The 12,974-nt window shown below is 39.5% G+C and overlaps 1 protein-coding gene across 9 annotated transcripts in view; it reads right to left on the reverse strand.

Moving 5' to 3' along the window:
• Positions 1-12,974, reverse strand: part of KLF12 (KLF transcription factor 12) — a 618,595-nt gene that overhangs the window by 123,336 nt on the left and 482,285 nt on the right. For all 9 annotated transcript variants that reach the window (XM_055360484.2, XM_055360485.2, XM_055360489.2 and 6 more), the window contains one exon: positions 969-1,104. In XM_055360484.2, coding sequence (XP_055216459.1) covers positions 969-1,104 — 136 coding nt within the window. The remainder of the gene's footprint in view (positions 1-968; positions 1,105-12,974) is intronic.

The raw sequence follows: 12,974 nt of genomic DNA on the forward strand, positions 1-12,974 counted from the left end.
TTCATAGGAACAGAGAGGAATGGTGGCTGCCAGAGGCTGGGGTGTCAGAGAAAAGAGGAGATACTGGTCAAAGGGTACAAATTTGCAGATAGAAGAAGAAGAAATTCTTAGGACCTAATATACAGCATGGTGACTACAGTTAATAATACTGTACTGTATACTTGAAATTTTCTAAGAGTGTAGAACTTATGCATTCTCACAAAAAAAAGACAACTATGTAAGGTGATGAATGTATTAATTAATTTAATTGTGGTAAACATTTCACTATGTACATGTATGTTAAATCAGCACATATACTTTAAGTATATAAAGTTTAATGTGTCAATTAGACCTCAATAAAGCTGAAAAAATTATTCTACAAAAAAAAATATGGATTTTTTTTTTTCAATCATTTAGGTTCAATTCTAGGTACAAGGTTGACTGATAGAAAAGCAGCTATTTTCAATAAACGAGGGCTGAAATCTAACCCTGTGGTCCAGGTAAAAGGAGAGAGAAAAGATTCATTTAAAAATCACATATGAGTCCTACTTTTCAAAGGATGAACATATTATTTTCCAAATTTAAATCTTCCAAAAAGCTATTCTGTAATTTCCTATCAAAACAAGATAACAATACTTTGCCATATTTCCCTTCACTTTGTGTAATAATAATGATGATGATAATCAAATAGTGACATTCAAAAATAACAATTTTTTTTTTTTTGCAGAGTTCAGGAGAAGGGTGCAGGAGGTATTAGAAAAGATGCACAGAGGTCTTATATCTCATCAAAGCATGAATTTCCAACTCATTAAAACACTCCATTCTCTGCCCTAGTCTCCCAAAGAGCATTCAGCTGAATGAAAAGCTGCTGACATTCGTGCCAGTTCACAGCTAGAATGACATGGCTGGGGGACAGGAGATGCTGCAGTTTCCATTATCCATTGAACACCTTGGCAATTCTTATTTCATCCTGTGAATGTGATACTTACTCTTGTACTGCTCTGGCTATGGAAAGGGCCGTAGATCCAGTTTCATTAACGCTATCTAAGGTCACATTTGGCAGGTCATCATCATCACTGTCACTTTTACTTTGTCTGGGAGATAGGCCTCGGGGGTCCATTTGTGCTGGGGAGAAAAGGCATATATAATGAATTAAAATCAGTGCGCAGAAAGTTAACCTTGTCCTGGACCAACATCAAGTATGGAACTTCTGTGCATTATCATGCAAATGGAATTCTCTAGACATCACAGGAATCAGTGAAAGCTCCAGGTTTTATGTTCTGAGTACTTACTGATTCTTTTTCCCTTCATTGGAGTTACAAAACCTAAACCAGCTCTCAAGAATTTCAGGGTATGATTATAGAATAGAAACTACGAAATCCACAATATTACCAACTCCTGAGTGGTCAAAAGCTGATAACATAGCTCCTGAGCTACTGTTCAACCCTCTGGTTTCTCCTCCTCCTTGCTTCTGCTGCCAGAGCTCTGGCCATTTCACTGCTCATTAGCACTCTCCCTGGAAGGTAGAGAGCATGCGGAAAGGAGATATTAGTTGCTTATAGCTCTCATAATAAGTTAAAAGAAGAACAGGGTTTGGGTGACTAAAAGAAAGTATATGTATTTTTCTTACTGTTTCCAAGTTCATTACTACCATAAGGTGGGATTTGAAGGCATAAAAATGGCAGAAGTGGTAGCATTTTAGAAATCTTGTTTATATGTGCTAACAGTGCTCTTGAACTCTATCCTGATTCTATTTTTCCAGATATGATTCTTCTCCAATCGTGAATTTGCCAAAGCAGGAAACGGCACAATGTTCTGACCCCTGTTGACCAAGACTATCAGATCCTTTCAAATGAGAGGGTTACTGTCAACATATGTTAACACATATTTTTAAAAATTACATTTCATTTCCATCTCCTTCTCCCTGTGAAGAGATTTAGCAACCACTGCCCAGAATTTCTATCAGCCCTCGCTTCACGCACAAACTAGGCATATCTTTTCAATGAAAAGTACCACGTGAGCTACACACCCACACTGTTAAATTGTATGGCTGCCTAAGATTTCTAAAACCACCACTGCTTGCGGGGGAAGGCAAAATGCAGGTGAAATCATGGTCATAATGACATTTGGTTACATTTCATAATTTCATTTTTTTTGTCTCAAATCACTTTTTTTGGTTACTGTGTATCATACATTACATTGAACCACATGGAATTGCTGAGAATGCACCATTTTTACCCACGAAATGGCAACTTCGGATGATTGTGTCTAATATTTACAGTCTGGCTAGAAAAACTATACCTAGACGGTTTCAACATATTTCATCACATTTCTAACTACACTTGGTTAGGAATTTACATCTAGTGAACCTCGTGTGCACCCGTGTATTTGATACACATCCTGACTTTAAATATAAATATACCAAAACGTGCTTTGCACAATGGAAGTGTTTGGTAAATACTACATTTAAAAGAAGATAATTCAAATAATATAAAGTAATGGTCCTCAACCAAGGGCAAATTTGCCTCCCAAGAGACACCTGGCAACATCCAGAGACATTACTGATTGTCACAACTTGGGGTGGGGGATAGGGAGAGTGCTACTGGCATCTAGTGGGCAGACGCTAAGGATATTGTAGACATTCCACCATGCACAGGACAGTCAGCCTCTCACAGCAAAGACTGAACCAGTCCAAAATGGCAGAAGTACCCAGGTTGAGGAACTGATCTAGGGATTTAAGAGTCTGGACATAAAAAGGTGTCACAGTTTATGACTTTCAGTTCCTATGCAACTATGCTCTCATTTCAACATGGCTAACAAAGAAATTGTCACACACCAGATTATCCACATTTTCTGGCCTTGTCTTAAAAAAAAAAAATTCACTGTCACGTGACTCTGTACCTCCTCAAATGTTAGGAATTAGGCAATAATATTCATTAAGAGCTTTTGAATATTTTCTTTGTACCACCAGCTATGAGACAAAAAGACTGTTTGTTTTCCATCTGATCTCTGGAGGAGATCCACTAGAAGAGAGATGTTGGAGAAACTGTAGGGCAAAGCAACCAGTTCCATCACTATCTGGTAACAGAGAGCTTAACTACTCAGTCACTCGAAGGGCACTTGAAGAAACCATTATCATTTAAGATTTATTTTTGCTGTAGGCAACAGAAATTGGCTCAGGCTAACTTATATTAAAAGGAATGTACTGGAAAGATAATGAGCAGCTCACAGAATGGAAGGTCAAGATGGACAACCAACACTAAAGGAATGTAGGATCCAGGAATGACTTTGTGTAATAATATGAATTCAGCTAGGAACTCATAGATAGCTTCTTTTGGGGCAATCCTGTTCTAGAATGATTCATTTAACAGCCATTCACAACTATTCAAAGCCAGCCAAGAATCACAAATCACATATTGTGTGGTGTTGCATACACCTGTAAATGTCAAAAATTTAACATTTAAAGTTGTTGAAACATCATGCACTACGATGCCTTTGCCAAGATACCAAATTTGCAAACAGCCAAGAAAAAAGAAAATATTCTGATAGTACCATTTTGTCCAAGACAACTAGAGCTCTTATAGTAAGTAATACAACTCAAGGAAGATAGAGGCAGTTAACCATGAGCAATCTGGCTCTGAAAGTTAAAGTCTAATTGTATGAAAGATTCCAAAACCTTGCGTGAGAGTTGTTACATGATCATCTAATTATGTTATGTTTGTATCTTAATGAAAGTTTAAAATATGTTAAATATGATATCTTTTTGATGTACTTTTCAGGAGCATAATTGAGGATTTCTTTCCAATATTTTCAATAAATATTATGAAATACATCTGCTACCATCATGCTGGGAAAATCTTTTTACCCATACCTTCAGCCAAGCTGAGGAAGTAATTAGAAAGGCTTTTCAAAATCTGCATTGCTGATTAGGTCAGATGATTAGCTTATCTACATACTTGCATAATTCCACTCTATTTTTATTAAATGTAGAATAGGGACATCAACCCTAGTTAACCTCCATCAGTCTTTGAGCATCTCAGCCCATTTAGGAAGGACTGATTCTCTGGCATGCCCATTTAAAGACCAAAGAAAGTTATCTGGACACCAGAAACAAAAAAATATCATCCTCTGTAAGTAAGAGAACAGGAGATGATCTATAAACACCTGAAAAAAATTTACACTTAAGATTTTATTGCTCTTTAATGAAAAAGGGATCAGACAGTTTTGGGTAACCCAGCTCACTGCTGGTAGAGGTGTCATTCCTCGGAGTTGGAGGTGTTCTGGAACCCTACGTGAGTTTCATTCCATGTGTCAAAATCCTGGGGAGAAAATTTCAGAACCCAACACCTGAAGTTGAACTGATTTACTCTGATTTTCAAATACTCTCCTATGGTAGATTGTTACTATAACGATCCCTCCAATAAATCATGTCTGTCTGTACCCATGCCCTGATGTGGCCACTTCTCAACAATGACTCTGGGCTTGGCTCTAAGACTTGGCAAATGTGACACAAGTAGAGGCTTGAAAAGCACTTGCACCTTGGGTTTCCCCTTTTCCCTTGCTCTTTTTAGAACCTAGTCAACTTGTGAAGAAGCCCGGGAGAGCCTATAGGAGACATGCTGCTCAGCAGGCGGCCAATCCCACTGTGAGCCATGTCAGTGAGCCATTTTAGACTCACCAGCTATATTACAGTCACCAGATGACTACACCATGCGTGACCCCAGGTGAGACCTGCTTGAAAACCTCTTGGCTAAACCCATGCCACATTTCTGACTCACAGAATTTGAGCAAATAAAATACCTGCTGTTTTAGGCTGGGTGCAGTGGCTCACACCACTGTAATCCCAGCACCTTAGGAAGCTGAGGCAGGAGGACTGCTTGAGCCCAGGAGTTTGAGACCAGCCCAGACAATGTAGTGAGACCCAACCTCTACAAGAAATTTTAAAAATCAGCAGAGTGTGGTGGCATATGCCTGTAGTCCCAGCTACCTGGGAGGCTGAGGTGGGAGGACCACTTGAGCCCAGGAGGTTGAGGCTGCAGTGAGCTACGATCGCACCACTGCACTCCAGGCCTGAGCAGAGTGAGATCCTGTTTCCAAAAAAAAAAAAGAAAAGAAAAAAAAGCAAAACAAAAAACAAAAAAGAAAGAAAGAAAGAAAGAAAAAGACAAGACTTGCTATTTTATTCCACTAAATTTTAGGGTTAGTTGTAGGGCAGCAATAAAAAGTTAGTGCACCAGGTTATTCTCCCAGCTCCTTCTAGAGATTTCCTAGCAATGATGGAGATGAACTACAACTACAATTACAGTCAGCCTACAACAATATTAAATTGAATTAAGTTTGGCCTAAAGTTGCCTCTATACATGTTTTAAGTTTGGCCTAAAGTTTCTTCTGTACATAGTGAACTGTAACCTAACTTGATGTGGAAACAGACCATAACCTCCTCTTCAACAAGTAGCTGAGTTTCAGTCAATCAAAGACGGCCAACTGTTGAAACCAGATTCAATTAAGGCATATGCTGCATTTTAACCAATTGAGCTGTCTCTGTACCTCACTTCCATTTTCTGCATGTCACCTCGTTTTCTTTGGCTATAAATATAATCTGCATATGCTGTAGGGTGAAGCATTCTGAAACATTTTTGGTCTAGACTGTTGTCTGATTCTGGAATCAAATTAAAGCCAATTAAGATGTGCAAAATTAGATTTGTTTACTTTTAACAACATTCTTCTTTATTCTCCTCCCAAGAACCAACCTTGTTTTAGTGACATAAAAGCTACCTACTGCATTCTACATCATTTACTTTTCAATTCAAAATATTCAAATGTATTTACAGGTGTTTTGGCTTTTGAAGTATCTTCTTTGATCCTTCAGTATTGTGCAGCTAAGGTTCTTCTTGGGCCCTAAGGGGCCATTTAGTTATGATGAACAACACTTATTTATTTATTTATTTATTTATTTATTTTCAGATGGAGTCTTACTCTGTCACCTAGGCTGGAGTGCAATGGTGCGATCTCGGCTCACTGCAACCTCCGCCTCCCAGATTTAAGTAATTCTCCTGCCTTGGCCTCCCAAGTAGCTGGGATTACGGGCGACAGCCACTGCGCTGGCCGAACACTTTTTCAGCTCTTCTCCTTAGCTGAGACTTGATAGGATTCTCATATGGGTGGGTTCTCACTGGTGTATGGTCACCCAAAGGTATATTTCATGTTTTTTCTCTTCAGCTCACATGAGACATTTAAACTTTGCTTGTTTCCTCCCCTCATTTTACAGTAGACTGACACAGATGCAGGGGACACTAATTCATTCTCACCTCCCTTCACCCCAGCCTGCCTGCTGTCTAAAGACCAAACACTCTTCTAACTTCTGTTGAAGTAAACTTGCCTATGCACCCACTCTTAAGGAAAAGGACACTCTTCTATTTCTATAGGTTGCAATATTAAATGTGTACAACACAACAATCTAAGAACATATACGAAAACTTACAGACTAACATTTCCTAACAGGAATGAATCCCAGAAGCAGATACTGAATCCCTTCACCTCCACACGCCAGGGCTGGAGAGGAGAGGGCCATACACAGATGGAAGGTGTGAGGTGGCTGCCCAGGCAGGGGCCACAGGGCTGATGGACCTCTTTTCTCCCTCTTTTAGCTATGGACAGGCTCCCTGCTACCTGCAGGTGCCCTAATTGTTCGCCCTGCCAGGGCTGAAACATGTCCCAGTTAGAGAAACCCCGGCTTCCAGGAGAGCTGCTGCTTTATTCTAGAAAGGAGGGCAGAGGGGGAGTGCAGGAACGAAGGGAAAAATGAATGTTTGGGGAGGAATGTTTGGGAAAATTCATAGTATCAGTGGGTAGAAGAATCCTCCTCCAACACATTCTATGCAGAAATTGTTCCAAAAAAGGAAGCTTCTTTAGGATAAAAACATGGCTCTGGCTTCAGGGAACATGGGATGACTTCTGGCCCTGTCATTTGCAACATCTGACCTTGGGCAATGATTTTGCACCGGGAATCTTCAGTTTCTTCTCCTGCTACTGCTGCTCTAAGGAGTAAAGAAGATAATACATGCAAAGCACTTAGTCCCTGCCTGGCTCTTAGTAGTCAATCATCATTCCATTTTACCCTGACAGTAAATTTACTGCTTCTACACTCATTCCCTTCTATAACACTCCTTCTAAATCTCCCACCATCTCCTGGACTATTCAAATTAGGCAGTTTTCTTTTCACATGTACCTAAGCTGAAAATACCATTACAGACGCAGAACACATATTGGATAATATATAAAACTACTACTTATTTACATCATTTATGTATTTAGTCAACAGAACACCTACAAGGTAGCAAGCAGTCTTCTGGCTGCTGGAGAAAGAAGAGTGAACAAGAGTGAACAGATTAAAATTCCTGCTCTCATGCTGCAGAGATACAGATCATTAACAAAAAAGAAAAATATATACTATGTCAGATAGTAAGTGCCATATAGAAAAATGAAGCACGGAAAGCAGATGGGGTTGCATAGTGGCAGTGGACAATTTTTGAGATGGTGGCCAGGAAAGGCCACATGGAGAAGAAGATACTTGAGCAAGGACTTGAAGGAATTGAGTAAGAGAAGCTTGCAGGTGAGGGTTTTTGGGTTTTGTTTGTGGGGTGAGGGGCATTCCAGGCAGAGAAGATAACAGGTGCACAGGTGATAAAGTAGGAATGTGTTTCATGTGCCTGAGGACCTGCAAGGAAGCTGTGGCTGGAACCAATACAGGGAACTGGATGAGGACAGAGAGAGGAGGCAGAGGAGGGCATGCAGATTACAGAGGGCCTTGGAGGGTGACATAGGCTTCTGAATTTTGCTCTGGGTGAGAAGGGAAGCCATTGGAGGGTACTGAGCAGAAGGATGACATGATACAAAATTTTATCATTTGATAAGGATCCCTCTGGCTATCTCTGCCTGGAGCATAGTGGGGGATTCAGCTGGAGCCACACACATAGGAATCATCTATGACATTAACATTCTCTAAAAACAACACTAGCTTTTTTTCTCCTTGGTCACCTCCTGCTGGCTGCACACATAGTCAGTTAAAACTCAGGACTTGGTTACATCAAGGTCTATGTGGCACATCCTTCCTAATATATTTGTACAAGTGATATTCTGACTTCATTTGGTTTCAGAATATCAGTTGTTCAAACAGACTATTTTCCTAGCACATCAAGACAGATAGTGAGAGAAACATTCACGAGTAAATAAAGCTCGACTCAAAGGACGGTGAACTCCAAGATTAGAAATAGCTCTCCAGGGTCCTGTTTTGTTTACTAATGTTTCGACAATGCCTCGTTTCTTGTTTCCTTTACTTTTGCTAATGCTAATACCTCTACAGAGCAGCAACTGTGATGGCCATAACCCCAGATGACTATTTAAAAGTTCAATCAGTTATGTAAATCTTGGGATGTTGGTACTGTGTAGATATAATATGCAATTTACTCATTTTTCCCCCAATTTTTGTCTGTGCACTTGACAGTGTAATGGCTTCTGCTACCATTATATTAAAAAATAACCTCATAATGTTCTTATAATTCCCTAGTGCAAGGTCCACTTCTCAGTTTTAACGCTGTTGGACCTCTCCACAGTTTTCAAGACTGTTGGTTATTCCTTTTCACTTTCATTTCTGGCTTCTTCTTAAAACTTCTTCTCCCTTGGCCTTGGGGATGGGCAAACTAAGCCCTGTGGGCCCTGCCACCTGTCTCTGTAATTAGAGTTTTATTCAGCCATGGTCATTTACTTCATATCTGGCATCTTTAGTGCTACAAAACAGGATTGAGTCATTGTCACAGAAACTGTAGGTCTGGTTATAAAATACTATCCGGCTTTAGAAAAAGTATTTGCTGACTGAAATACATTATTCTCTTGGGTCTTTGTCTCTCTCTGGCTATCCATCCTTCTAACTTCTTCATCTCCTTTCTGTATACCCCTAAGTGTTAGTTGCTGCCCTAGGTTTCGCTACCTATTCTTTTCTGTCTGCCTCTTTATTGGTGAGCTTCTCAGCAATTCCAAAGAATTCCATAATTTCCCCAATTTCAATTGCTATCTCAGAAGGGATAAATACCAAATCAACATTCTCAGCTCTGACCTCTCCCCTAAACACCAGTCTCATTTCCAGCATCCTACTGACTAGTATTCCTCAAAAATCATTTCAAACACAAGTCCTATTCTTTCTTCTGGTTTCTGAGTTTCAGCTGAGAGATCCTTTTCCCAGTGACCCACGTTCCAAACTTTGATTCATTTCATTTGTGCCCCTCATTAAATCGGATGCTAAGCGCTCTTGCTTTTTACCCAATGATTATTTTCTTTTCCCACTGCTTTTCATCGACTTCCTTGAAGTCCTGTTGTACAAATTGTCCCATGTAGCATTTCTCTGGTAACTGAATGTATGCAGGGCTTTCCTTAAGACATTCCTTACTTAGAAATCCTTGACTTTTTCCCACCATCTACCAAATATGGTTCAGCAGCCCTCCGCATCCTACAACTCATTTTCCATTGGGAACAATGATGAGTCTTATCCCCGAAGCCCCTGAATCCAGCTTTATCTGGCCATTTCCTTCCATTTCACAATTCTGCCACCACAATCTATCCTTCCTACAGAATAATACCTTCATGACCCTTCTTTTCATTCTCTAACTACATGCATCTCTCCTTTTTAAAGAATACCTATACTTTGTATTTATATATTTTCATGGCATTTTTGCACTTTCCATTTTGAATTATAGTTAGGCATATACTTATTTTGTTTCTCCAATTATCCTGTTTACTCCTTGAGAGGGGAGACCACGTCAATTATACTCCCTTGTACACAGTAAAATGTAAAGTTTACTGATGAAGATGATGCTAATAAATGCAGATCTCTACTGAAAATGATCACAGTAATTCCCAGCTGGTGAGAGATTCTGCAATATAACGATGCAAGTGTCTAGCTCACATTTCATTTAAAAAGTTACATTCTGACTTACATTCTAATATTAACATTTGTGAGAGAAAAGTCACAATCATTAAATTTCTATTATTCTCTGAAGTCTTAGATTATATTTTTGGTTTGGGATGACATGGGAATGAAAACGTTCATAATTTTTATTCACTTTTCAGCTAAATTCCATTTAATGGACTTTCCTTTCCTTTCAGGAAATCATTTTAAACACTACCAAATACCTCTCATTTCTATCACATGAATTACCGCTTGGAAACCAAAATGAAGGAATTTCATCCTTCATCCTAGTTTAGGCTGGGTGTGGTGGCTCATGCCTGTAATTCCACCACTTTGGGAGGCCCAGGCTAGAGGATCATTTGAGCCTAGGAATTCAAGACCAGACTGGATCAGAAAGTGAGACTCCATCTCTATTAAAAAATAATAATAAAATATAACTTAAAAATTCATGTTTTTTTGAAATCACAACAGCTACTAGAGTTTCATTTTTCTAAAGAATCATGACTAAGACTACTTTTCTTGTTTATAAAAAGAAAACGAATAGAGATTTACAATTGTCTTGTTTCCTGAAAGTACATCTTAGAGCATAAAAGGCTTTTGTGATTTCTAAAAGTTCATAAAATTTTCCATTAATAAGTAGGTTTTTCCACTGTGTGTGCTTCCACTAACTCTAGAGCTGGCCAAGAGCCCTGAACTCTAGGAGCCCTTTGAGATATCACCACACCACTATTCCCCATAACCTTTGCCTTTTGTTCATTCATTATAACTGCTCCAAACCAAGCCAATCAGCTCAAACCGATTTATTCAAAACTGAAACTACTATAGGCAGAGATGTAAAATAATAATAAAGTGATTTTGTGGTACACACATATGGAGAACAATGAGATCACCAAACTCGTTTTCATCTGCAATGTACAGAGAAGGTTTTAGGCATTAATCCATGGCCATTTTATTCACTTTTCTTATTTCCCTTAGTTGGTCTGTTGCCCCTATCTGTGTTTTCTAGTTTGTGTACTGAGTAAAATGGAATCTTTTAAGGCAGATTAAAATCTGTTATAATAATTTTAAGTATCACCAAATCACAGCCCTAGTCTTAGGTACTTTAAATGTAAGAAATACTTAAAAAAAAAAGAGCAACAAATCCACCTCGAACTTAAGTCTGCTTTTATATCAACTGCGCTATATACAGCTAGATGGTATGTAAATGATTTACCACAGAAGGGTTCTCTGCTAGTTTCAAAGTTGAAAAGTTAAAAAAGCAAGGGGTGGGCGGAGGCATGCAGAACTATTGTGCCACATAGAGAATCAGTGTTGCTGTCTCCCTCCAATTAGTATGCTCTCCGTGCCTCATTTTAGAATATAATAAACCTGCAAGGTTAAAGATAAGTCTTGATACATAATCATGATTGAATTCCTTTTAGAAGCAGAGTAGACGTTCTTGAAGATATGGTCTAAGACTATCAAAAATCCTCAAAATTGAGAATTATTTATATACATGCTGTTGGACCTTTCTACAGTTTTCTAGATTTCGTTATCTCTCTTCGTCTGTAGTTCTGGCCTCTTCTTCTTTTTTTTGAGACAGAGTTTCGCTCTTGTTGCCCAGGCTGGAGTGCAATGCTGTGATCTTGGCTCACTGCAACCTCTGCCTCCTGGGTTCAAGCTATTCTCCTGTCTCAGCCTCCCGAGTAGCTGGGATTACAGATGCATGCCACCATGCCCGGATTTTTTAGTATTTTTAGTAGAGACAGGGTTTCATCTTACTGGAAAGGCTGATCTCAAACTCCTGACCTCAAGTGATCCACCTGCCTTGGACTCCCAAAGTGCTGGGGTTACAGGCATGAGCCACCGCACTTGGCCTGGCCTCTTCTTAAAAACTCTCCTCCTCTGGCTTCAGGGATGGACACATTTGTCCCTACACCCTGAACACGTTTCCATCAAGAATTACATATTTCTTGTGTACATCTTCACATCACATTAAAAAAAAAAACCCTATGAAAGTTTTCTTTCTCATTTGATCGGTTGATAAACACGTATACACAGAGGAACATTTCCACCCACACTTCACAAGAGTTACTGTGCGGGCCACAGGCAGAGAACACAAAGTGCCATTGAGATGAGCCCCGTAGTTGTGCAGTCTCACTCGTAAACTGACCCCCGGTGCATAGGATTCTAACTTGGAACTTAAATATAAGCGCTATGTAACAGACTTCTGGGACACTGGAAAGCAGGTATCTTAGATGTTATATGTGTGAATGTCAGGGTCTCCTCTGCTAAAATCATGAAATATAATTTTTCTTTTTGAGAACAAAATTAAGTGCTGACTCTTCACTTCCCCACTGCATTCCTCAGGATTGTCCCATCCTATGGTGAATGCTGTCACTGTTCAAAAATGACTGGGAATATCTTCGAGCCAAAAGAACAGTATTACTGTATTTTTTTCCCTGTGTTTCAATCTTGGTTGAAGGACGTATTTGTTCATGTCCTCATCTTATACAAACTCCAAAGAGAAAAATTTACTCTGTAAAATTGGATGAAAGGTGTTTTCCACATTAATTCTGTTTGGTATGCTTTTATAAGAAAGAACAATTCCATTAGTTCGCATCAATCTATTAGAAATATAGATTTCTAATTTCAGGCTGGGTGCGGTGGCTCACACCTGTAATCCCAGCACTTTGAGAGGCTGAGGCAGGTGGATCATCTGAGGTCAGGAGCTCGAGACCAGCCTGGCCAACATGGTGAAAACCCATCTCTACTAAAAATTCAAAAAATTAGCCAGGCGTGGTGGCGTGCACTTGTAATCCCTGCTATTTGGGAGGCTGAAGTAGGAGAATCGCTTGAACCCAGGAGGCGGAGGTTGCAGTGCGCTGAGATTGCACCATTGCATTCCAGTCTGGGCAATAAGAGCAAAACTCCGCCTCAAAAAAAAAAATAGAAATGTGCATTCTCTGTGTTTTGGAGTTTGTTAAAGAGATGTTATTTCCATATTTTGTAACAGTGCCCCCCTTCTCCTGCCCCTGTTATGATAAATTGGCTA

This window comes from Gorilla gorilla, chromosome 14, assembly GCF_029281585.2.
Source record: "Gorilla gorilla gorilla isolate KB3781 chromosome 14, NHGRI_mGorGor1-v2.1_pri, whole genome shotgun sequence".
Lineage (NCBI taxonomy): Eukaryota > Metazoa > Chordata > Mammalia > Primates > Hominidae > Gorilla > Gorilla gorilla.